A 25,347-nucleotide genomic window follows, 5' to 3' on the forward strand; every position below is an offset into this window, starting at 1 on the left:
ATGATCTAACATCAAGTCTCAGGTCTCTATTAAGGAAACTAAAACAGAATTTTAAGAGGGGTTAGTGCATCAATAATAAAGAGGTTTATTTCTATATATTTCCCTCATTGTGTCCCTCCATACCTCTGAAACCAAACCTTGGTGTCAGTTTAGAGTGGAGCCTCCTGGTGACCAGCTGACTATCTCGTAGTGAATCTAAAGCTCTTTGAGGGACGCTGATCTGAGCTCTCAGCTTGTGTTTGCTGGCCTACTTTTCTACTTCTACTACTACTACTACTACTACTACTACTACTACTACTACTTGTACTCTGTTTGGTCAGGCATTTAGCTGGTAGCTACTGTGACACTGTTTGTGTGAAGATATCCAACAAACACAAACAGCAGATGAATCAGTGAGCGTACTTATTGATCTGTCTGTGGTGGAAGAAGTACTCTGATGTTTTACGTCAGTAAAAGTAGAAATACCACATACAAGTAGAAGTCCTGCATTCAATTTTTTACTTAAATAAAAGCACAACAATATTCTTTAACAGTAAAAGTACTCATGATGCAGACTGACACATTTCAGAATAATATATATTATATTATAGGATTATAATTATTGATGCATTAATGTGTTCACTATTTTAATGTTGCAGCTGATAAAGGTGGAGCTAACTTCAAGTACTTCATGTACAGCTAGGTAGCTTGTGAATTTCCCCCGAGGATAAAATAAAAACTCTCAGTCATATGTTATGTTTATGATATGAAAGTACACAGTTTACCTGTCGTACAACACATCTGGCTCCTCCTCCTGTTGCTCTGGTGCTTTTTCTACAGTTTAGACAGTCAGACAGGTGGTCTGTCTTCTTGCAGCTGTCTGACTCTCTGCAGCTCGTCTTCATAGAACAGCAGCTGGTCCACCTGGAAACTCTCATCAGGTTTGTTCTCCAGGTGTCTCAGAGCCTCCGTGACGCCGCCGCCATCACGCTGTCTGGCCTCCTTCAGGTTCTCGTAGAGCTTCTGGAAGACGTCTGAACCCAGACGGCTGCAGACAGACCTGCAGGGAGGACACACTGAGGTTTTAATGTCTTCATAGTCCAACAATAAAACAGGTTGTCTGCCTCCTCTGTGGGGTCAGGGTTGGTTACGGTTAGGTGAATAAAACTTAGAATTACATCCATTTTATACCTTACAGCAATTTGCATACTGTATGCATGTACTTGTTAAAAGAGCATACTTTTAACATTTAATTGTGTTTTTATATCTGTCTTCCCGACAAGCTAGCATGACATTACAAATGGATTCCTTGGGTTTTCTAGTTTCATATGATATCTGTAGCTTCCCTCTAGCCCTAAAGCTGAACCCACTAGAGCAGGGGTCTCAAACTCGCGGCCCGTGGGCCAATTGCGGCCCGCAAGACGATATTTTGTGGCCCCCACCTTGATATGAAAGTTTAATGTTAGTGCGGCCCGCAAGTTTTTTTTTTTTTCCACAGGCTGGATTCGAACGGTCAGGACCAAGCCTTGTTACATGGGCGCCCGCTCTACCAACTGAGCTAACCAGGCGCCCTCGGCCCGCGAGTTTTATGTGAATGGCACTTTGCCGCGTTGTGTGTGGAAGGTCCCTTTGTTGCGCGAGCCCGAGCTGAACGAACCTACCAATCACAGCGGGGTATATGGCTCCCGGGGACGGGCAATCGGCCGGGCTTGATGCAAGCAGAGAAACATTTCACAACAACTATGGCGGCGCCCGTGTAACATCGCATAAGCTTGATTAAAGCTTGATTTATACTTCTGCGTTGAATCGACGCCGTAGCCTGACGTGCACCTCTCCAGAAATGTAACTACACGTCGCGGCGACGCAGACCGCAACAGCTGTGATTGGTCCAGTCTCTCAGCGATGCTGAGCGGCCAGGACCAAGTTCTACTTCTCTCTGCCTCCATCTTTTCAATGTTTGTTCACACAAATCGACTCAGATATATGTTCTCTTTTCGGCGTTCCAGTAATGTCAGTAAAAGTTCTGTGGTTCAACAGTTATTAGCTCCAACTGCCGCTCAGTTTCTGTTTGTAGTACAAGAAGAAGAAGAAGGAAACTCATAGAGACGCCGCCGCCAACTAGCGGTTTGGTGGTGTAATTGCAGAGCAACACAAACACAGCAGGCACAACTTTATTGCGGAGTGACACCAAGTGGAATGAATATATATCTTGTCACACAGCCCCAATCATGTCTTTTTCAAAGCCTGCAGTGAAGAGAAAGGTTGGTGACGAGCACAGACAATTTCAGGAAAAGTGGGAGACGCAATAGAGGCCATGTTCAGAAGAACCCATTCAAGTTAAAGAACTGTTAATAATGACGTTTGAGAAGATTGTTTTTTTTTTTAACAAAGCTTTTTTTGTGGAATACCTGATGCGGCCCAGCCTCACCCAGACTCTGCCTCCAGCGGCCCCCAGGTAAATTGAGTTTGAGACCACTGCACTAGAGCCTCTGAAAGACAGTAAAGTCAGTGGGGATTGCGGGCGGGGATCAGGGGGTTAACTATATGATCTATTTGGTCCTCTATTTCTTGTCAAAATAAAGCAAATAAGAAAGAAAACACTGCTGTGCCCCCTTCAGGACAATCAGGGTCATTTTAAAAATCTGAAAACTGAGCAATGACACATTTTTTTTTTAACAGAGAATCAAACCTTTTGGAAAAGAACATGTAATTTTTAAGCAGCATCTGTATTTTTAAAACCTGTGAGAGGTTTTTGAAGTGGCCCCACATTGTTTCAGAGGTTGACAGATGGACTGAATCAACACGCTGACTCAGCAGGGGCTCAGATCAGACTGAATTTTAAATGGAATCACAGCAGCAGGTTGTCTGGTTTACATGTGTTTTATCATGTGACCTGCTGTTTCTGTGCACAGTGTGTCTGAGTGACAGCTCAGCAGGACGCAGGATGATATCTGAATGTGTTTGTACTACTTTACTACTGACAGAGCAAATTACCAGGATGTTAACCCTCAACTTCAACTGAACCTACTTTTATCCTCAACTCTGAAGCACAGTCACAACCCTCAAACAGCCAATGTTACAAAAACGTCCACACTTTCAAACGTCTACATTCCTAACAAATGTCCTCTGTCCTTTAAATGTCCACACTTTCCAAAAACGTCCTTATTTGAAAAAATGTCCTCATTTTGTAAAAATGTATCCATTTTCCAAAGAATGTTTCAATTTCCAGAAATGTCCTCACTTTTTAAAAATGTCCTCAGTTCTCTAAAATATCTTCACTTTCCCAAAATGTCCTCACTTTCCCAAAATGTCCTCACTTTCCTAAAAAGTCCTCATTTGGTAAAAATGTCCTCGCTTCCCAGAAATGTCATCAGTTCTTTAAATGTCCACACTTTCCAAAAATGTCCTCACTTTGAATGTTTTCTCACTTTCCCAAAAATGTCCTCATTTTCCTAAAAAGTCCTCATTTTGTAAAAATGTCCGCACTTGAAAATGAAATGTCCACAGTTCTCCAAATGTCCACACTTTACAAAGAATGTTATTACTTCCCAAATGTCCTCACTTGTCAAAAACGTCTTCACTTTGAAAGTTTTTCTCACTTTCCAAAATAAATCCTCACTTTGTAAAAATGTCTTCACTTTCCAAAGATTGTCTTCACTTTCCAGAAATGTCCTCGCTTTTTAAAAAATGTCCTCACTTTAGCAAAGTGAGGACATTTTAGGAAATTGTCCTCACAATGAAGAACATGACCAGGGACCTCACATGGATAGAAAAACATGACGTTGTGTGTGTGTTTCCTCCCTGGAGTAAAAACATGAGAGCAGTTTGCCCGTCGACCTGCTGAAGATCTGAAGATGTTTGAGCTGTTTGACTCCACATCACCTCCTCCTCCTCTTCATCACCTCCTCCTCCTCCTCCTCCTCCTCCTGGGGGACGTGCTATGACTGACAGGGTGGAGCTCAGGACGGCTGACTTCCTTCCTGTTTATCTCAGTCCGTCACAGGTGTTTGACTCTGTGTTTCGGCTCCAGTCAGCAGGTAAACTGCTGTTTTTCTTCTTCCTCTCAGTGTGACAGACAGCAGCTCTCAGGTCAGCTGACCACATCGAGATCCTCTTTTCTTTCTTTCCTCCAGAGACTGAAGGATGATTGTAGCTGCAGGAGAAACTTCCAGACGGGGAGAAACACTGTTTGAATCCATCTTTACTTCTGTCTTCATGCTCCAGGTTGATTTAAGGTTAGAAGTGAAAACTCTCATCAACATCTTGGTTATCGTGTTGTGAATAATCAGCTGTTGAGAATTGGAGCTGACCATGGATGTATAAAGAGAACGGAGCTGACGGGAGAGCTAGAGACCACCTTGGAGAAGTTACAGGAAGTATACTCGTGTGACTACGTCCAGTTTTTCAAAATAAGGTGTTAACAAAGAGAACTGTATATAGAAAATACATATATGGAAATAAGATTGATTGCATTATATTCACCAGAAATATAAAACATTACATGTCCCTTATAAATTAAAAAGAAAATACCACTAATTGTGTGGGAAATGTCTTTATTCTTTGATTTTTGGGTTGCTGGAGAAAATTTAATAAATAATTCCTGACAAAGACTGATATATTTGACTTCAGGACATCTCTGACTATGTACATTTTTACAGCATTAATTTAAATATTTTCCAAAGTAAAAGTCCCTAGAAGTGTATGATTCAACTTTTTCCCGTGGTCTAGAGTTAAAAAAGTTAACAAAAATCACAATAAATCGTAATATCGAATCGCAATACTTAAAAATCGTAATACACATCGAATCAGCACCCAGGTATGGTGATAGTATCGAATCAGGAGATAGGTGAATCGTCTGAGCGCTACTGATTTGTCGAGTATTTATTAAATAAAATGTACATGAATCCTGAGAGCAGCAGAAATTACATTAAAATTATAATCTTAATCCACCAAAACTATCAACAGCAAAGCTGCTAAAAATCTGCAGCCTCATGTGACTCAGAACGTCTTCTGTCTGGTCTGTAATCTTCTCCTTAAAAGTCCAAACAGAGGATCATTTTTAATCTTCTGCCAACAAGATAAGAACTTGTGCGCTCAGGATTAAAACATGTCATCTTCTGGGATTTCAGTAATTTTCTTTATCAGAACAACTGACTCAGACCTCCGTCAGTGAACAAACCAAACACGTAACAGCAGCTGAAATAAAACACTGAACTCTTTGAATCTCTATTCTTCTTCAAAAATCCTCCTCTTCCTCCTCCTCCTCCTCCTCCTGTGGGCTTTATGAGGAGCTGACAGCCTTTAATTCCCACACTGAGCAGCTGTGTGTGTGTGTGTGTGTGTGTGTGTGTGGCTGATGTTGTTGCCATGGCGACGAGCTGACCCTAATCGAAGTGGGGAGCGCAGGTTCTCAGTTTCATCAACCCCAGCCACCTGCCACCAATCAGATGACCCCACCTTCCACCGCCAGCCAATGAGAGCAGAGAAGCAGGTCTAAATAATCTCTCAGCACTAATCACTGAATTCTAAAGAGCTGCATCAATTTATCAGCTGAAAACACCACGGCGAGCTGCGACCACACTTTACGGCCCCACTGACGTGTTTTGTCACTTTAACAACAATCGCAATTTTCTTTTGTACTAGTCAAATGACCTTATTCAGCGTTCGGTTGTACTTAGCTCCACCCTCTCGTGTCACTTCTGGTTACAAAACACCAAGATGGCAACGACCAAAAACCGAGATGAAGACGGCCAAAAACCTAGATGGTGTGTTTAGTTTCATGTATTAATGTGAGGGAGGTTACAGCCTCCTCATCGTGTTTTCAGCTCTTCATGCTTCTTGTATGACATCATTCATTCACTCAGTCTGGTTCTGATTTTATCCACACACTACTTTTACACCTGTGTTCATTCATTAGATAAATCAATAATAATAAATCTTCCCACACCTGTTACAGGTGAGAGCTCATGAAAGGAGAGGAGAGTGAGTTTCTTCTGTTCACACCTGTACTGTGTTTTGTGTGTTTTACACTTGATTCCAATTTGTCTAAATGTTTGTCGTGGTGTTTGTTCTTTGCGGTGGAGATGTTATTAAAAGATCTTTGTGTTGTATTAATGTCTCTGTTCTCAGCGTGTGTTTGTTTTCTCTGCTTTCTTTCATTTTAATCTGCACAAACAAACTGAATCTGGTTCATATCACAGTCTGATCCACGCGGGGCGACACGCTGCAGCTTCAGGCAACGTGTTTGTCTGGAATAATTGGATTATTTTAAATTAAACTTTCACAGTTGCTCACAGAGAGACAGAGCTCGAGTCTGAGCTGATTCCTCTCAAACCAAAAGAAGAAACTCAGCAGAAGAGAAATGTTGTGCAAAGACAGAGGCAAAGTCAGCTGTATTGTCAGAATAGAAGAAATGAAGCCCCTCTTATGCTGCATCAACAATTTTATAACTATATTATACTGCTGCCATACTTTACTTACTGGTACTGCACATACATACTCTGCTGCACTGGCTCCACCTGCTTCCGTACTGTTTACATCCCTGTACAGTATAAACAAGCTGTTTATCCATCACAGTAGATATATTTCTGTTTACAACCTCTTCTTATTTTGTATCTACATTTACTACATTTCTGCACGACCTGTTTACATTACAGTTCATTCATTTAACTATTACTGTACACCTGTTTACAGCAGCATTATATGTATTTTTTTATTTAATTTGATATTTTATCCCTATATTTTAACTGCTGCACTATTTTATGTTTATGTCTTTGAATCTAATTTTACTTACGTGATTTTCTTTTTTTTAATACATATAGACTCATCAGGAAGAAAATATGTGCTAAATATTTGGTAACACTTTTTAATAACTATCATTTATGAATGGTAAATAAATAGTTAATTAAGTTAAGTTATCATACTGTTAACAAACAATGAAATGATAATTAATAATGTTTACTAATTATTAGTAATGCTATAATTATTATTAATATTTGTGAACCTTTAACAAATCGTTTATAAAACATCTATAAAAATGACATAGATAGATATTTGTAACACTTTGTTAAATGGTAAATAAATATTTTGTAAAGCATCTATAAACATTATTTAGATAGAGAGTTAATACTCTATTAATGGTTATTAATTGGTTTCTGGTCCATCTATCTATGTAATGTCTATAGATGTTTTATAAATTATTTCTTAAAGGTTTACAAATAATTTAGTAATTAACAAATACTTAATATAGAATATGAAATGTTATAAAGTGTCCAACAATAAACTGTTAATAAATAGTTTACTAATGTAATCAGAATGTAATTGCTATCATCGCTTATAAAATATAGAATCTGCAAACGAATTATTTCATATTACACCAACTAATGATAAAATAAAATAAAATATAGCATTACTAATAATTAGTAAACATTATTAATTATCATTTCATTGTTTGTTAACAGTAAAATAACTTAACTAAGTTTAATTAACTATTAATTTACCATTTATAAATGATGTTATTATAAAATGTTACCAAATACTCAAACTACACCAGCTGCAAGACACTTTAAGCTCTTATTATGTTAGGACCAGATCTTCAAACTACAAAATAAAAGCCTCTGTCAGACTCACTCTCTCAGGTGTTGGATCCTGGTCTCCAGCAGGCTGCTGTTGATCATCGGGGGCCCCGGAGGGCTCTGAATGTCCTCCGGCTCTGCTGGGTCTCCTGGTTTACAGACAGAAACAACAGCATTTTATTTCAAATCTTGTATTTTGTTCCACTGTATGTCTGTAGTTTATTCTCCCTGCAGCTCTGCCTCCATTATAAGAGCACAGTAGAGTCTGTGGAGTTGATCTAATGGGATTATAATGGAAGTATATCGGCTGCTGCCAGAGTCTAAACACACACACACACACACACACACACACACACACACAGGTAGAAATCTACTGACTCTAAACCCCCTATGAGCTGAGACATGACTAGGCTGCATTATGACGAGTAAAGATGTGGTCTTCATCAGATGTGAAGTCTGAGTTGAAGACATTGAGAGTCTCAACAGGTTGGGAGTCTTAATGAGCTTTGAATCTTTACGGGCTCAGATACTTAATGAGGCTTTTGATTATGAGAAACTCTGAATCTTAACGAGCTCTGAATCTTAACGAGCCCTGATAGTTAACAAGCTGATGACCTCACAGAGATCACTCTTCTTTAGGGGTCATTAAACCTGGACGCCAGGTACAAACCCAAATTCTGGTGTACATTTTCAACTGCTTTCACTCTCAACTTTCACAACTCAACTATTTTAGATCTTCCATTGTCATTTTGTCAAACACTTCAACTGTCTTCAATGTTTCCACTTTAACTGACATTTCAACTACTTTTATTTCTTACTCTAACAAACACAAGACTTTCAACCAGGAGAACGCTGTTTGTGTCCCGTGTGAAACTAACTAAAAGTAACGCAAATGAATTATAACGCCACTAATGGAGCGACGCCTGCGAGCTAGTTCAGGCAGTCAACTTGAGCTGCACTGCTACAAACACATGTGACATGCCTAACTCTCAATACCATAAACCAAACGCACCCTCCCAATTGGGCGGTCTATTTAAGCTGCAAAATTCCCTGTCTCTCCCTCTGCCTCTTCAATGCTGCTGCTGCCCTGCACAAATACTGCCGCTGCCTGCTCTTTCAGCCCCACCACCACCCCAGCATCCACCTGCAGGCTCCGACGGGGGGAAATATGTTTAATGATCACTCCCAATATCTCATGTAATGATATCTGCAGGGAGTGATGAGGTCGGAGTCTAGACCCCAAACTCTAACAATGTTTCTCTGTTGAAATACACATTTCAAACGTGAGTTGTCCATCTATCCATCTGCAACCACTTATCCCGTTAGGGGTCGCGGGGGGGCTGGAGCCGATCCCAGCTGACATTGGGTGAAGGCGGGGTACACCCTGGACAGGTCGCCAGTCCATCACAGGGCTGACACATAGAGACAGACTGGCTGCAAACTGTCCCTGTGCACTAGTTGGTAATCACAAACACACTGACATTTATAAATGAAGGGTTCATCCTCTGGTAAGCAGGAATATCAACAACAAGCATCAAGAGAAATCGGATCACTCTGACATCATCTTCCTCCACCACTAACAAGACTACAAACCAACTCCTGAAGACCAGGATGAATGACACAAAGAGTTAACATGACGACAGACCATCAGAGGCTCCTTCATTAAATTCGGTTGTAACTATAACAACCAGCAAATACATGTAGAAATATGTACATACATACAACATGAGTGCATTCATGAATAAATACGCATAAACATGCTGTCATTCAAATTCAAAAATCCAGAGATTGTTTGTGTGTTAGCTCCTCCAACTTCTATTAACTCATTATCATTTTCAATCAAATAATCTGCAATTTCCTCAATTAACCCCTTAAAACTCTGACGGCGTCCCTCGGAGGAGGAGTCCCTTGACCTGTGATGGGTTCTATCGGTAGCCACGAGTCTCCCCTTTACAGACATGCCCTATTTCTGATAATCACATACAGTGTTTTGAATGCAGTATAAATGGGTTATGTTCGCCTATTCTAAAATGGTGTGTTTGAATATTTAAATGAATTGATTACAGTTACGAGAACCACAATGTCCATATGTACGTTTAAAAAGTCACCGTCATCAACCAAAAGATCAAATATGGATAAAAACAGAACAAGAGGATTTCCCCAAATGTTGAACTGTCCCTTTAAGACGTCTGGTAAAGCTGTTCATGATACTTTTATATATTTTTGTCAGGATTTCTAGCAGGAGAAGTCTCACTGCTCCGTGACAGGAAGAGAGAACGAACAAAGTTTCATCTTCAGCTGAGCTGTGGAGTTTTGTTTTTTTATTCGGAGGTCAGTGAAGCGAGACGGACAGGTTTCACAGCAGAGGACAGATTGTGACTGAACCAAGCCAACAGGAACTGAAGACTGAGAGGAAGAGGACGAATAAGCTCAGTAAGGACAGCGGGAGGAGAGAGACCGCAGGGACAAACATCCAGTCATTAACATTGGTCTCCACAGGAAGGACAGCCTTATTAGTGCTGGGGGAGAGTATGATCTGATGTTTAAATCTGCATGAAAAAACACTCACTCATCTCCATCCGACCACTCTGTCCTTCCTGGTAGATTACCTTGTAACGCTGTATTTCTACTGTTTACCTCACAATCGTGACAAATAAAAACATAAAATAGTTGCTGCGGTGGAACTGAACAGAGTTGTAAAGTTCTTTCTCAGAGTTTTATAAAGCTTTGTGCAGTGTTTTGCTTTCTGATAAGCTTGCAACCAAACTGCTGAAACTCTGAGAACTGGTCAAAATAACACTGCTATCTTACGATATATATATCTATATATATATATAAATATATATATATATAGATATATATACTAACCGGGGCTGTACAGTCCATATAAACTTTGAAAGTTTGTTTATTGGTTTAAATCCAAAGCGGCAGAAACAAAAAAATGACTTGTATTTTTGTATTGTTCTCCCTGTCAACGGGGGACTGCTTCACCAGGAGGAGAGTGTACGGCCAAAGAACGTATATTAATAAGATATGAAAGTCAATTGTTTGTTCCATTGCAACGTCAGCGTCCAGCAGCAGAGCTATGATCCCGCCATTTTGGACTGAAAATCGACTACCGGGCCGTACAAAAGTAAAGCTACGATATTTCTATTCTATTGTCATATTTAATGTCTCTACTGAAATGTCCTGTGTTGAACAATAAAATATTCTAAATATGAATACTATTATAACTATTTACTTATTTATTTATCAAACTTTTTGCCCGGCTGCTTCCCAGAGGAACATACAGTGATCCATGGACATAAATGGAAGTTAGAAAAGTCCAGCACACAGATTTTGAGAGAAATCACAAACTTTTTCATGTCAAGGATCCAAAATGGAGTCCAATAGACCACAGACCATGGATGTAGAGGAGGGTCCAATAGACCACAGACCATGGATGTAGAGGAGGGTCCAATAGACCACAGACCATGGATGTAGAGGAGGGTCCAATAGACCACAGACCATGGATGTAGAAGAGGGTCCAATAGACCACAGACCATGGATGTAGAAGAGGGTCCAATAGACCACAGACCATGGATGTAGAGGAGGGTCCAGTAGACCACAGACCATGGATGTAGAGGAGGGTCCAATAGACCACAGACCATGGATGTAGAAGAGGATGTGTTCTGTGCTTTTGCCCTGCGTGTTAGTAAATAGCCTACAACTCCATTAAATTCTGTTGATGTCCTCCTACTAGCACTTACTAGCTAACCATGGGTGTATTAGAAGATATTAAAGTGATGAATTACAGCCAATAGATCCATTATTCCAGCCGCATACAGCCAGCAGGAAGCTGGCAGAACCAGATATGGCATATGAACGTGCAGGGCGGTGCAGTCCCGTGGGTCTGATGCACGTTCATTGCATGCCTTTGCTCTGGTTCCTTCAGTGTTAAAATGCTGCAGAAGCTGCAAATGGTTGTGATTTCCACTGCATTTATTGATCTAATGTAAACTCACTGCCAGCCTGCTGAGTGTGTGTGTGTGTCCCTTTAGATTTGATTCAATGCTTAAGAGTGTGTGTCTGTAAGTAATTCCATTAAATATGAACTCCTGCTGATGAAAAAGAACTGCACTTTACACAGAGAGCACAAAGCATCATGGGAACTCAACGACTGACAATAACGTTAACACAAAAACACATTTATATCATATTTAATACTGTAGCAGAGTTACAAAATGAGCTGTGATGTTTGCTTCACTTTCACATCAAAGTTGTGTTTTAAAGTCAGCCGTCTGTACGTTTAGTAATAACTGATTCATTGTTTTCAGTTTATTGCTTCGCAGCAGCACTGAGCTGTGTATTAAACATCAGTTGGTTTGTTTGTGTTGGACGATATTTTCTGCTTTAAAAGAAAAGTAAAACCAGTTTCAGTAGAAAATAAGGAGAAATAATTGAGTATGGTGTTTCACATGGTGCTCACAAACAGTGTATTGTATTTTGTTTACAAAGTACTATGTTTATGTCCCCAGTGTGTACAGTATACCCTGTGTATGTGTACTCACCACTCAGCTCCTCTTCCAGAACTTTCTGCATGTGCTTCATCATGGCCTCCAAGTCACTGACCTGAGTACGGCAGAAATAAAAAACAACTATGTGTGATATTATTCTCTACAATAACAATAATCTATTTTTATGGTTCCTTTAATGATCATAAATGATGTAAATTGCCTCAATACTGAATTTTTGAAACAAAAAAAATCACATGTAACTTTTCCACATTAAATGTCTCAAAACGACTAAACCTATGTTATATATGATATTGAGTTGTGATTTTATATTGTCCCCAAATGTTTCCAACTATTTCCAAACCTGAGAAATCTGTAATGTTAATCGAGGTAACCGTGCGTTTCATTTGGTCACCTGTCAACGGCGTCACCATATCCTCTTTGTGGATGTGTCAGCGTTGTGGTTGTCTGCCAGAAACTGTCAGGAATTCATTTTTTATCCAGTTTTAAGCCAATTTTTTTGCAACACACTTTTTAGATCTTGTTTTTTTTTTAACTGGATTTTACTCATTGGACGTCTGGATCTGAAGTTATCAGAGAAACAAGCTGAGCAAACGTTAGCGGCAGCTCGGCTCGCAGCCCCTCCAGGACGTCCTGCGTCCGCCGAACAGCGTCGGAGAAACACTGACTTTTAACTTGAAGCTGCTTTATTCAGTGTTTTTATGTTTGTTTTGGAGAGGAGGAGACCTCTGCGGTTAAAACCTCCTGAACAATGAACACTGAAGGAATCCTAACCAGGAAAAGCTGACTGACATGAAGACAACAACTCCCACGATCCCTCGCTGCTTCACCAAACTCCCTCTTTTGTTATTGTTTTTATTGAGTGGCAGAAAAGGAAGTCCAGGAAAAAAGTGTTGACACATCAACATTTTTAGTAATCAAGAAATAAAACAAATATTCATGTATTATTTTGACCATTTTCTGGAAATTCGGTTCAAATTTGAGCTAAATTTGGGTGGAAAATTGACTGTTGTGTTGATGACATGACACTGACAAGTAAAGTAAAATATTATTCAGTTATTTGGTGATAAATCTTGGTAGTTTGGTCGTAAACACGCACTAATGTATGCATCCAACGTATCCTCATACAACAGTTTGTATGATATCTTGTGAAAAGTTATTCCACATTTTTCATGCGTTTTCCTATGAGTGTGATGAACACGTGTCAATTTCTGCTCTTTAGATGCGTACAGTCTTTTCAAAATAAACTTCCGTCTTCACAGGAAACAACTTAGTTAGGTTTAGGAAAAGATGGTGGTTTGGGTTAAAATAACTACTGAAGTGGCGTAACTTGAGTACGGAAGTTACGTTACAAATAAATCAACATTGACTTCTGGTTTCACACAGGACATGAACAGCGGTCTCCTATGCTTTTTGCGGCGTTTGTCGCTCTTACAGTGCATTCGTTTTCATAGGCAAAGCTATAAACGATGTATGAGAACATATAGATTGTATTATATAATAGCGCGTTAACGCAAAGTTGTTTTAACGCCATCAATTTCTTTAACCCAATCAATCTTTTGGAGGATGGGATGTTTACTGAAAATGAATATGGTACAGTCCCACAGGAAACATAAATTTTCTTCAAATTTGAGCTAAATTTGGGTGGAAAATCGACTGTTGTATTGATGACATGACACTGATAAGTAAAGTAAAATATTATTCAGTTATTTGGCGATAAATCGGATTCCTCAGGGGCACCGGTGGATGTTTGGCCTGGAGCACCAATAGGCCAGAAACGTCCCTACAGACAGACTCATGAGAATCATCAATCCAATCATCTGTGCTTTCAAATTTAGTGAAACTACATTTAGTTTGACTTCACCACCACAGCACTGATAGTATAACACATACATCAATCTACAGACCTACAACCTACAACCTACAAATAATGAATTCACATTTAAATATGACTGAAATCCAGAATCAGAAGCTTTAGTGTGACAGAAGAGCAGCTTCAGGGTGTGAAAGCCTCCCTGCATGCTGTGTGTGATGGAAACACAGCGAGTATCAGCTGCCATGTTAACGTCTTCAGGGAGTTCAGTGTGAAGGAGAGACTCAACTAGCTCTCTATACCACTCTGCTCCACACACAACTACTGAACCAACAATAAATATTATTTTTCATTATCTATGACAATAAGCTCTCCCCTCTCTTCTTCATTGCTGCCATCAGCTCTCCAGACACTAATAACTGATGGGGAAGTGTTTCTGTTCATCACTCAGGAACATTTCATTTCTGCTCATATTATATACAGTCACAGTCTGAAGTCACATTACTGTAACTGGGGACGATTTTTCTCAAGAAACACGTACATCTTTAGTTCCACTCCTGGTAGAGTTGGGTTTAGATTAGGAAAGTTAAGTGTTTAAGATAAAGATTGGGTGAAAGTTAACGCGATAATAACACGTTAACACAAATTCATTTTAACGGCACTAATTTCTTTAACGCATTAACGCAACTTGTGATTTTTAGGTTGTAATGGCTCAGTTTTGAAGCTAGAGTGAAGATTCTGGTATCATATGAAAATAAAAAACCTAAAGAATCCATTGGTGCCAACCATGTCATGCTAGCTTGTCGTGAAGGAGGTTAAATAACGCTCCAAACTTGCGCTAAATTTTGACGAGGAAAAACTGTTTTTCAAAGGGGTCCCTTGACCTCTGACCTCCAGATATGTGAATGAAAATGGGTTCTATGGGTACCCACGAGTCTCCCCTTTACAGACATATCCACTTTATGATAATCACATGCAGTTTGGGGCAAGTCATAGTCAAGTCAGCACACTGACACACTGACAGCTGTTGTTGTCTGTTGGGCTGCAGTTTACCATGTTATGATTTGGACATATTTTGTATGCTAAATGCAGTACCTGTGAGGGTTTCTGGACAATATTTGTCATTGTTTTGTGTTGTTAATTGATTCCTATTGATAAATATATACATACATTTGCATAAAGCAGCATATTTGTCAACTCCCATGTTGATAAGAGTATTAAATACTTGACAAATCTCCCTTTAAGGTACATTTTGAACAGATAAAACATGTGCGATTAATCACGATTAAATATTTTAATTGTTTGACAGCCCTGGTATGAATATATTAATTACTGGAAATCAATAACAATGGATTCTTTAGGTTTTTTTTAGTTTCATATGATACCAGTATCTCCACTCTAGCTCTAAAACTGAGCTGCTACAACCTAAAAATCACAAGTTGCATCAATGTGTTAAAGAAATTAGTGGCGTTAAAACTAATTTGCGTTCAGGCGTTATTAACAAGTTAACTTTGACAGCCCTACTATAAACATTTGCATAAAGCAGCCTATTTGCCTACTCCCATGTTGATAAGAGTATTAAATACTTCTCCCTTTAAGGTACATTTTGAACAGATAAAAATAAATGTTACCATTTACTAGTCATTTACTTATTACTGAATGTCATTTGCTTCATTATAAGTTGTCTTTCAATCAAACATTAAGATATAAGTGGAATAAACTGTTCACAAAACGTTACAGACATGACCACAGACTATTTGTGTAACAATTTAGCCACAAATTCACGTACTGACCATATGCGGTCCAGCCATATACTCGGTTTTGACCGAGTCTTGTTCTAAATCAAGTTTGTATACAAACCAGCGGTGACTCAAATATCAGACCAACAGCATGCGACCAGACGTCTGGTCTAACTGGACTTCCTGCTTCCTACACGTGTGACAGCTGGTTTGATCGGCTGTGGCGGTCTGAGGACAGACGGTCAGTAGGAGGCGAGACAGTGAAGGAAACCCAAAGATAGCTGCTGTACCAACAACACAGTCACACATCAGATCAGTGTGTCAGCCGTGTTTACGCAGCCTGGATAAAAAGTTACAGCATATTCTGCATTTCAGAATTAATGACTAAGGCCAGCGTTCAGGACAAACACAGGAAGTCATGTGTTCATTTAGCAAGTTGGTCTCTGTAATGCCAGGTCCAAACTACATGACCTCACAGACGTAGGGCGTCGGGAACAGAAACAGGCGACCACTGATTTATCCCGTGTATCATAGTGGACGACAACTATAGACACATCGTCTTGAAAAAATATCAGACAAATGTTTTGCGTTCTTTCTCCGATTATGACAAAACATGTTTGTCTGTGAACTGTGAAACAGACGAAAGAAGACAATCGCTTTTTCTTTATTTGTTTTTTGAGCTCCACACAGCCAGAATCAAACACGCCGCCATTGTTTGTTTACATTCTTGTTCCTGGAAGTCAGTCCCTAGCACCACCTTCCCGATGACGGCGAGCTAGGATTGGTCAGGGACCAACACGAAGAATTTGTGACTCTATAATCGTGTCGTCTGAACTCGGCACAAGTCACTTCCGGATATGAATCCTCTGATACTTGCTATGTTTTTGTGATAACTGTGTAACGACTTTGCTATTTATTTGATGTGACTGTAATCTAGCCCCGTTTCCACCGCAGGAACTTTCCCCCAGAACTAAGAGGCTTTTGAGGAACTCAATGCGTTTGGACTGCAGGGCCCCGGGTCTAAATCAGATGTTTATGACAATTTATCGCTACATTTTCATCACTTCCCTTTTCTTCAATTATTTTTTGTTACTTCCACCCTTGAGGCCACTTTTCTTAATTGATAAATGGTAATTTTGTGTTGTGAATGATGAATGTAAGATGGTGAAAATGATGAATCATGGCTCTGATTTCAACATATCACAACTGCTGTAGTCAAATCGGCTTTTTACCTGTCTCACCTTACCCGTTTTATAATAATAACTTTTTTTAATCATATCACATTTCTACCCGCTGCTGCTTTAACTGATTCTTGTCAACAATTCTTTCTATCAAAAGAGGTTGGATTAAAAGAGAACAAAGTATTTTGGTGCTGAGAAAGAAACTGATTTGGCAACAAACTACTTGGTTGTGTTTAGTTAAAAACATCACGGTTTGGATTCAAGTTACTACACGTTACGTTATTAAGTTATGGACATTAACAAAAATAAGTGAACGTTGATTTAGTTTCATGCGGGACATGAACAGCAGTCTCCGGCGTGTTTGTTTGAACCATCCACCGCCCCTACCTCCTCCCTACGCAGACCTTCGCGGACTATTATTACAAACGTATTTGTGATACGTCAAAAACAAAGCTAATCCGGTTTCCTTTGAAACATAATTCACAGTGCAGTTTCATCGTATGGGAACTTAATTTTTGGGAGGCAGGTTTTTAATGAGAATTCAGTCAAACGACACAAACACTTCAGAGACAACAGAAAAGAATCAGATTGAAACTGAAATGTGCAGAAACAAAATCAGACGTGACGGCTTTTATTACCGTTTCTCTGCTGTCATTTCATATTATGATTTCAAGTTACTCCATCAGATATGAAGCGTCTAGATAACAAAGCTCTACTGAATGATATTAATCAGGGCCGGATATCAAACATCTGAGATGTTTCTGTAGCATTAAATACCGAAAAATGAGCATCAAATATTTGGTGGTTGATCAGATAGTTTAACAACTAAATCAGGACGCTGTTCAAACTCTACACTGTATTTTATTTAGTGTAATTCCTCTATTCAACACTGATGATGTGAAGAGTTTTGTTAAATATAAAATGAAGGTTATTTAAGTACTGTTTGATATCAGTACTAAGATTCAAGTTGGCACAGATATAAATAATTTCCAACAGAGCAGAGAAATAAAGCCTGAGTGTTGCAGGCTGTTAGCTGCTGGTCTGTTCTGTCTCAGCTCCACTAATTATCCAGCTTCGCTCCATTTCTTCTCTTCTTCTCTCCTCTTTTTTCTGTCATCACTATCAGCAGTGACAAATAGGTTTAATCTCTCCCAGCCTCCTATTTTCTCTGAACCCCAAACACACCACCACCATCAGCTGCTGGTCTCTCATAAGCTCTCTCTCTCTGTAGACGGTATATTGGACTCGTCCCTTCGGTTGGTCTGCTGTTATAAATTGGCTGTAATCGTCCTGGGATGCGGAGCTGCTATCCGACTCCTCATTTTGCTATATGCTTGAAAGTGTGAGCGTGTTGGGTGAATTGGGACCAACTGAATTTTCTCTGCTGCTAAAATTAATCTTGATAAAGTGAAAAACCACCCGCTTTGAATAGTATCAGCCGACTGAATTGATACGCTCCAAAAGTAACGCAAGAGGGGTACCCTGTGCATCAGTGTGCTGACTTGACTATGACTTGCCCCAAACTGCATGTGATTATCATAAAGTGGGCATGTCTGTAAAGGGGAGACTCGTGGGTACCCATAGAACCCATTTTCATCTGGAAGTCAGGGTTTTTTTTCAGACTATTTTTCCAGACTTTTTTTCTGACATTTTTTGGACAAAAACCCTCACACTTTCACATATCTTGAGGTCAGAGGTCAAGGGGACCCCTTTGAAAATGGCCATGACAGTTTTTCCTCTACAAAATTTAGCGTAAGTTTGGAGCGTTATTTAACTTCTTTCTTGACAAGCTAGTATGACATGATTGGTACCAATGGATTCATTAGGTTTTCTAGTTTCATACGATACCAGTAACGGACTTTTCTTCTGCCTGTGTTTTTGGACATTTTTCGGACATCTTTCTAACTTTTTTTTCGGATTGTTTTTGTGCATTTTTCAAACATTTTAGGACATTTTTCAGACTTTATTTTCGAATATCTTTCTCTAACATTTTCCAGACTTTTTTTCAGACAATTTTCAGACTTTACTTCTGACATTTTTTGGCCAAAGACCCGCACACATTCACATATCTTGAGGTCAGAGGACAAGGGACCCCTTTGAAAATGGCCTTGACAGTTTTTCCTCACCAAAATAAAACCTAACTTTGGAGCGTTGTTTAGCCTCCTTCCCGACATGATAGCATGACATGGTTGGTACCAATGGATTCATTAGTTTCATAGGATGGTAGTATCTTCACTCTAGCTTTAAAAATTTGAGCCCGCTACAACCTTCGGAAGATCGAATAGCGGTTGGGCCCGAGAGGTTAAGAAGTTAATTAAAAATCAAAAGTTGCGTTAATGCGTTAACAAAATTAGCGACGTTAAAACCAATTTGCGGTAACGCGTTATTATTGTGTTAACTTTGACAGCCCTACTTTATATATTATATATGTATTACTTTATATACTCCTGGGTAGCATTTCCTGGGAATCACTAAAGTCTTATTGATATGTTAATCACATCTATTGGCTGATAACATTCTTGAATGACTCTGGAGAGTAATTTGAGGTATCTAATAAATGTAGTGCAGTAAAAAGTACAATATTTACCTCGAACAATAGTGTGTTATATTTTTCTCTCCATTATTTCCTCCGCTACGATGTTTTTTTATGAGGTGTTATTTTTCCCGCTTAATGTTTTTACTGTTTGATTTTATTCTTCCCATCTTAATTTTATCTGCTGACACGCAGATTTGTGAACTAAAAACACACCAGGACGGTTTAATTAAGTTAATATAATGATAACAGTTAGCTGTAAAATAAATGCACAGATGCACTTTTTGGTTTATTTTCATCAACAGCAAATAAGCTGCTAATAATGTGCACGTTAGTTAACAGCAGGTCAGGACGGCCTGCCCTTGCGTGTGTGTGTGTGTTAAGTCTCTAATTAGAGGACTTATGGGGCTTAGCTCAGTGTGAGAATCATATTATGTTAATTTGAGCCCAAACACGAACTGAACTGTCGTCACATTAAAACATGAAACCAAAGCTCAGCCTCCACCCACTGAATCCTCTCTGGGTGTTTCATGCTAATCCGAGCTAAGGCTAACACACACACACACACACACACACACACAGACACACACACACACACACACACACATTATACTCTGCCCTAATTAGGGAGCTATACATAATAATAGTTGGCCTTTTGAACACTGGATGTTAACGAGGATGAGCCGAGTGTAAACACAGAAACACGGATCACAGTTTCTCTGCTCACATTGTGGTCAACATGTTTTTATTATTGTATATAAAATAACGATATAATTATAGATAGAATCAGTGCTGAATGAATAAAATAGTGGATCACAGGGACTTGTTGGTGCCCAAGGAGGGACATAATTATTATTTTATTGAATTAATTAATTATCTAATTAGTTGTTCTGTGTCATGTTATTTGTCATTAGTATCTTCATGTGCACACTTTTATGTCTTATTCTGGTTTTAATCAGGTTCAGGATATATGGAGCGTAAAAACTAGTAAACCGCTATTGTGTCTTTACTAGGCAGTCGTGGAAGAAGTACTCAGATCTTTTACTGCAGTAAAAGTACTAATACCCCACTGTGATAGTACTCCACTACAAGTCAAATTCCTGCATTCAAAACCTTATTGAAGTAAAAGTATGGAAGTATTATTAGCAAAATATACTTTAAGTAGTTAAAAAATTCATTGTGCTGCTATATATAGTTAAAGTACTTAAAGTATTCATTGTGATGCTAAATATAGTTAAAGCATTTAAAGTAAAAGTATTCATTGTGCAGTAAGATGTACTTAAAATAGTCTCCAGTAAAAGTGTTCATTGTGCAGCTAAATTTACTTAAAGGGAATATTTGTAACTTTCAGAAATGCTTCTTAACAGCGACACCTGTGGCCGTGAAATCTAAATCCTGTGGCCGTGAAATCTAAATCTAAATTGCGCTTGCTCGCTCTAAATATACCTGAACGAGCATCGCTCAAAACAGTGAGGCGACACACGTCAGCTAAAACCACAATATCACTCTATATTTCAGCTGCTTGGCAGTAATGTTAGCTGACCAGACGAAGGTCTCTCCATGAATCACTGCTGATCCTAGTGTTGGCTTTTCCTGTCTCAGTGCAGGCTGAGGCAGCGGGGCTCTCCAGCGTGTCTCCCTGCTCTCTCCGGCTGCGGGCGGAGAGAGCAGGGAGACACCGGCACCCGGTCGGTAACGAGACGACAACGTTTCTCTCTGCAGAGCTCCGTCACTTCACAAGACATGAGAAACCTCTGTTGGTCTGGAGGAGCTGCAGCAGTTATTTCTGCACAAACGTCCACTGTACATTCACTAGATATTCTCAGAGCTAAACTAACTCTTCTGCAGTGTGGAGTGAGCGCGCGTTCACATCTAGAGGTGGAGCGAGCTGAGCGAGAACGCGCACGCTGTCTGAGTGAAGGCGAGCAGGCAGAGGAGGAGAGGCAGCGGCTACACGCAAACGCGCATATGCGAGCGCGCATGTCTCCCGACCCGCTACATTTATACGCTTAAAAAGTTACAAACAGTCCCTTTAAAGTAGTCTCCAGTTAAAGTATTGCTGTGTCAGTAAAATATTCCCTGGGAGTACCTATTATATCTGATATTTCTGGATTAATATCACTGCTGCAGTAATGTCTATGTTACTCCTTTATATCCTGTTGGATAGTTTAATCTGCAGCAATGCATCATGGTCTATATGGTTATTCAGTTTTCTGTTTTCAGCTTTGTCACAATGCATTTTCCAGCTGATCTGAAAGGCTTTTTGAAGAGTTTATTTAGCTTCAGAAGGACATGAAGGAACACTTGATGAGTAAAATGAACCAGACGGACTCACCTGTGGGTCAGACAGGTAAAGCGTCTCCGCAGGTGTTGTTGTCTCTTCGTCCTCTGAATAGGAATCAAATCCGTCCTGGTTGTAATAAGCTTCTGCAGCCTGAGGGTCCTCGGGGATATCTGAACACACACAGATAAAACACTTTGGTTCAGGTAAGATAATGGTTTGTTTAGCTAGCTTCTTAACTGGGTAATGTAATTTAAACATTTAAACTGCTCATTTAAAGTGTCTGGCATCAGATAAAATCCAGATCAGATTTAAAACGCCTTGATTTACACTCAACAACAGAAAATGAAATAAATAGATAAATGAATAAATTACAACACAAAACGTTAAAATTGGATGAATATAGCACATCAAAATGTGGCGCCAAAGCTAAATGAGTCAAAGGAGCGCCAGAGTGAAAGGAAATCGCCTCTTTTATTCACGTCATTTTGTGTTTTTGGCTGGACGCAGAAGGCCAGCTCTACAAACGCAAAAGTCTGTCACTGACTGAGTGATGAAGTTGCACGATTAGTCCGCTGAGTGTTGGAGTTTCGTCATTGGCCATTGCTCTTTCAAAATGAAAATCAGACGAAATCAATCAGGTTCATCAGAAACTCCTTCAGCTCACTTCAGCGGAGCCTCCGGCAGCGACCAGCCCGCTGCAGACAGACCCAGATCCGGCTTCCCAGCAGTTGGAGCTTTGGCGGGAGGTGGCTCCTCCTCCAGCCAGCAGCAGAGTTTCGCCTCGCTGCTTCCATTCATTTCCTATGTAAAACAGGAGAAGCAGTCGCCCAGTGCATGCTGGGAGTGTTGTGGCGAGTTGGAGAGGTTGAAACATCTCAACTTTATGGAAATGAGCCCGTCCAGCGCGACGCGTCCGGCTCACAAAACTTGAACCAAGCTGTGAAACTAGGAGCTCTAGTTCTAAAATGAAACCGGATCAGCAGTGGCATCGCCTATTTATCATTTAAAATGTTTTCAGAAGTAGATTTTGGTGGAATGTTTAGACAGAAAAGGCGAGCAGAGAACCAGGGACCAATCAGGTGCAGTCAATGATAGGATACGTCACCGCTTGAACGGCCAGTTGAGTGGAGCAGCGTCCCCTAGTGTCCTCGCTGGACCTAGTGGACATGTACCACTGGATTTAACATTATAGACATGACCTCTGACTATTTGTAGAACAATTTAGCCGCAAATTCCCAGACTGACCAGACAGGGTCCAGACATATACTCTTTTGTCTTGTTTCCATCATGTTATATAGCCTCCAGAATAATATCAATGGTTTAAAAATGGCCGTTGTGATTTTTCATGCAGCCGTCTTGGCCAGGACTCCCTGGTAAAAGAGATTCTGAATCTCACTGGGAATATTCCTGGTAAAATGAAGGTTAAATAAAATTAAATAAAGAGCCGATGGATGAAAATGACTCCCAGAGCCTTCAGTCTTGATGGATTTAATTTGTCACTTTTAACAGGCGCTCTGTCGGGACGATTATTCCATGTTTAATTCATGTAGCTCTCTGAGGGTCTGACAGAGTCTCTACCTCCTCCATCAGCCAATCACACAGCTGGGATCAGACAGCGGGCAGGACTCTGGGAGCAGACGAGACGGGAATTCAGAGCTGAATAAAACTCTGAATGAAGAACAAAGAGAGACCAAAACAAGTCAGACACCAGGTGGGAATGTTTTTTAACATGGCGTTCCTCTTAACCTCCTCAGGTCACATCTGTTTATGAATAAATATAAATAAAGAGTTTTTAAATCCCCTTCAAAATGTACTCCTTTTTTTAAACACATATTGAGCGTGTAACGAGATCTTGGATGAACATAGTTCAGGCTGATTCAGTGGAAGCTGATTGGCTGAGCTGTAGCACCATGTGACGGAGGCTCAGGTGTGTTGTGTCTGTTTCTGCTGAAGCTGAAAATATTTAGTGAGACCACCGAGGCTTTTAAACATCTGAGCTGTTTGTGTCTCGGAGGAGTTTCCTGTCTGTTTGTTCAGAGTCGTGTCGAAGCTTCTGGACGATGAAAACCAGTTTGAGGAGCAGAAAGATGAAAAAGCTCTTGAGTGTCTGACGGCAGAGATCTAAAATTAGTTTGAAACGTTGGCATCAAAATGAAGCTCAGTAAAGTTTATTAGGAAACTAGCTGGCTCTCTGTGGACACGAGATGATATAATTTAAAAGGATTTAATTTAATTTAATAAAGGAAATTACCAGCAGGTGGTTTTATATGGAGGACGGAACCTGCCAAAATCAATAAATAAATCAATAAATAAATAAATGACTCGATAAATGAATAAATGTCATTAAATGTAGCAAAAATATTATCAAAAATAAATGTAACCACTAATTAATTGATACAATGTGACATAAATTGATATTTATACTTTAATTTGCTTCTTTATTTATTTATCTTTGTATTAATTCCCTTATTTATTTACTCTTCTGTTTAATTTTCCCTTTTATTTATTGATGTATTTATTTTTAGTAATCATTAATTCATAATAAATAATTTATTAATATTTATTGCATTTATTTTTTATTTATCTTATTTTAATGTTTTTTATTATTTATTTATGCACGATTTTCTCTTTGCATTTAACCCCTTATTTATTTCCCCAAACTTATCTATTTCTGTATTCTTTTCTTTATACATTTCTTTACACATTTCTTTTTACATAATATAAAGATAATATATACATAAATTTAAATCAAAAATATATATATATATATATCTATACATAGATATATATATATATATAATAAAAATAAAAACATAAATAAATAAAAGGGAAAAATGAACAGAAGAGTAAATATAAAGAAAATTGGGACATTTTTAGAAAAGTTAGGACAATTTTGGAAAATGAAGAGGATTTCGAAAAATGAGGACATTTTGAAAAATTAAAGATATTTTTGGTATAATTTGACACTTTTGGGCAAATTGGGGAAATGAGGACATTTTATTAAGTCTGGAATTTTTTTTCAAGGGAGGAAAGTTTTTGGGAAAGTTAGGACATCTTTAGGGAAGATTTTTAGGAAATTGAGGACATAGTAAATTATAGTAAAGTGATGACATTCTTGTAAAAATGAAGACATTTTTGGGGAGTGAGGGCATCTTTCAAAGTTAGGTAATTTTTGAAAAATGGACATTTTTCAGGAAATTATTGTAGAGTAAGGACATGTTTGACAGTGAGTACATTTTAATTGAAAGTGAGGATATTTATATAATGTAGGGACACATTGAACAGGGCAGACATGTTGAACAGTGAAGGCATTTGTTTTGTTTTTTTTAAAGTTATTTTTTTGGGGGCATTTTCCATTTTTATTGAGAGGACAGTGGACAGAGTCTTGGAAAGAGGGGAGAGAGAGAGTGGATGCGGAAAGGGCCACAGGCCAGATTCGAACCCGGGCCGCCACGGTCAGGACCAAGCCTTGTTACATGGGTGCCCGCTCTACCAACTGAGCTAACCCAGGCGCCCAGTGAAGGTATTTTTGACAAGTAAAGACATTTTGGGGGCGTAAGGACATTTCTCCGTTTGGAAACTGAGGACATTTTTATTAAAAGTAAGAACAATTGTGGGAAGTGAGTACGTTTTTGGAAATTGGAGAAATTTTATAAAGTGAAACTTGAGGATATGTTTCAGGAGGTGAGGATATTTTGTCCAGACGTCACCTCTTCTTAAAGCTTTGTGT

General features: G+C 39.2%; 1 protein-coding gene across 7 annotated transcripts in view; it reads right to left on the reverse strand.

Moving 5' to 3' along the window:
- Positions 1-540: 540 nt before the first annotated feature.
- nek11 (NIMA-related kinase 11) overlaps positions 541-25,347 on the reverse strand; it is a 65,055-nt gene continuing 40,248 nt past the window's right edge. For 3 of the 7 annotated variants that reach the window (XM_037783575.1, XM_037783576.1, XM_037783579.1), the window contains 4 exons: positions 21,669-21,787; positions 12,104-12,164; positions 7,609-7,702; positions 5,281-6,520 (listed from right to left, as the gene is read on the reverse strand). In XM_037783575.1, the coding sequence (XP_037639503.1) occupies positions 6,247-6,520; positions 7,609-7,702; positions 12,104-12,164; positions 21,669-21,787 (548 nt within the window). In that variant the 3' untranslated portion in view covers positions 5,281-6,246. Of the gene's footprint in view, positions 1,040-4,845; positions 6,521-7,608; positions 7,703-12,103; positions 12,165-21,668; positions 21,788-25,347 lie in introns of those variants that run through there. The other 4 variants (XM_037783577.1, XM_037783581.1, XM_037783580.1 and 1 more) reach the window with 3 other exon arrangements.

The sequence above is a fragment of the Sebastes umbrosus genome, chromosome 11 (genome assembly GCF_015220745.1).
Source record: "Sebastes umbrosus isolate fSebUmb1 chromosome 11, fSebUmb1.pri, whole genome shotgun sequence".
Lineage (NCBI taxonomy): Eukaryota > Metazoa > Chordata > Actinopteri > Perciformes > Sebastidae > Sebastes > Sebastes umbrosus.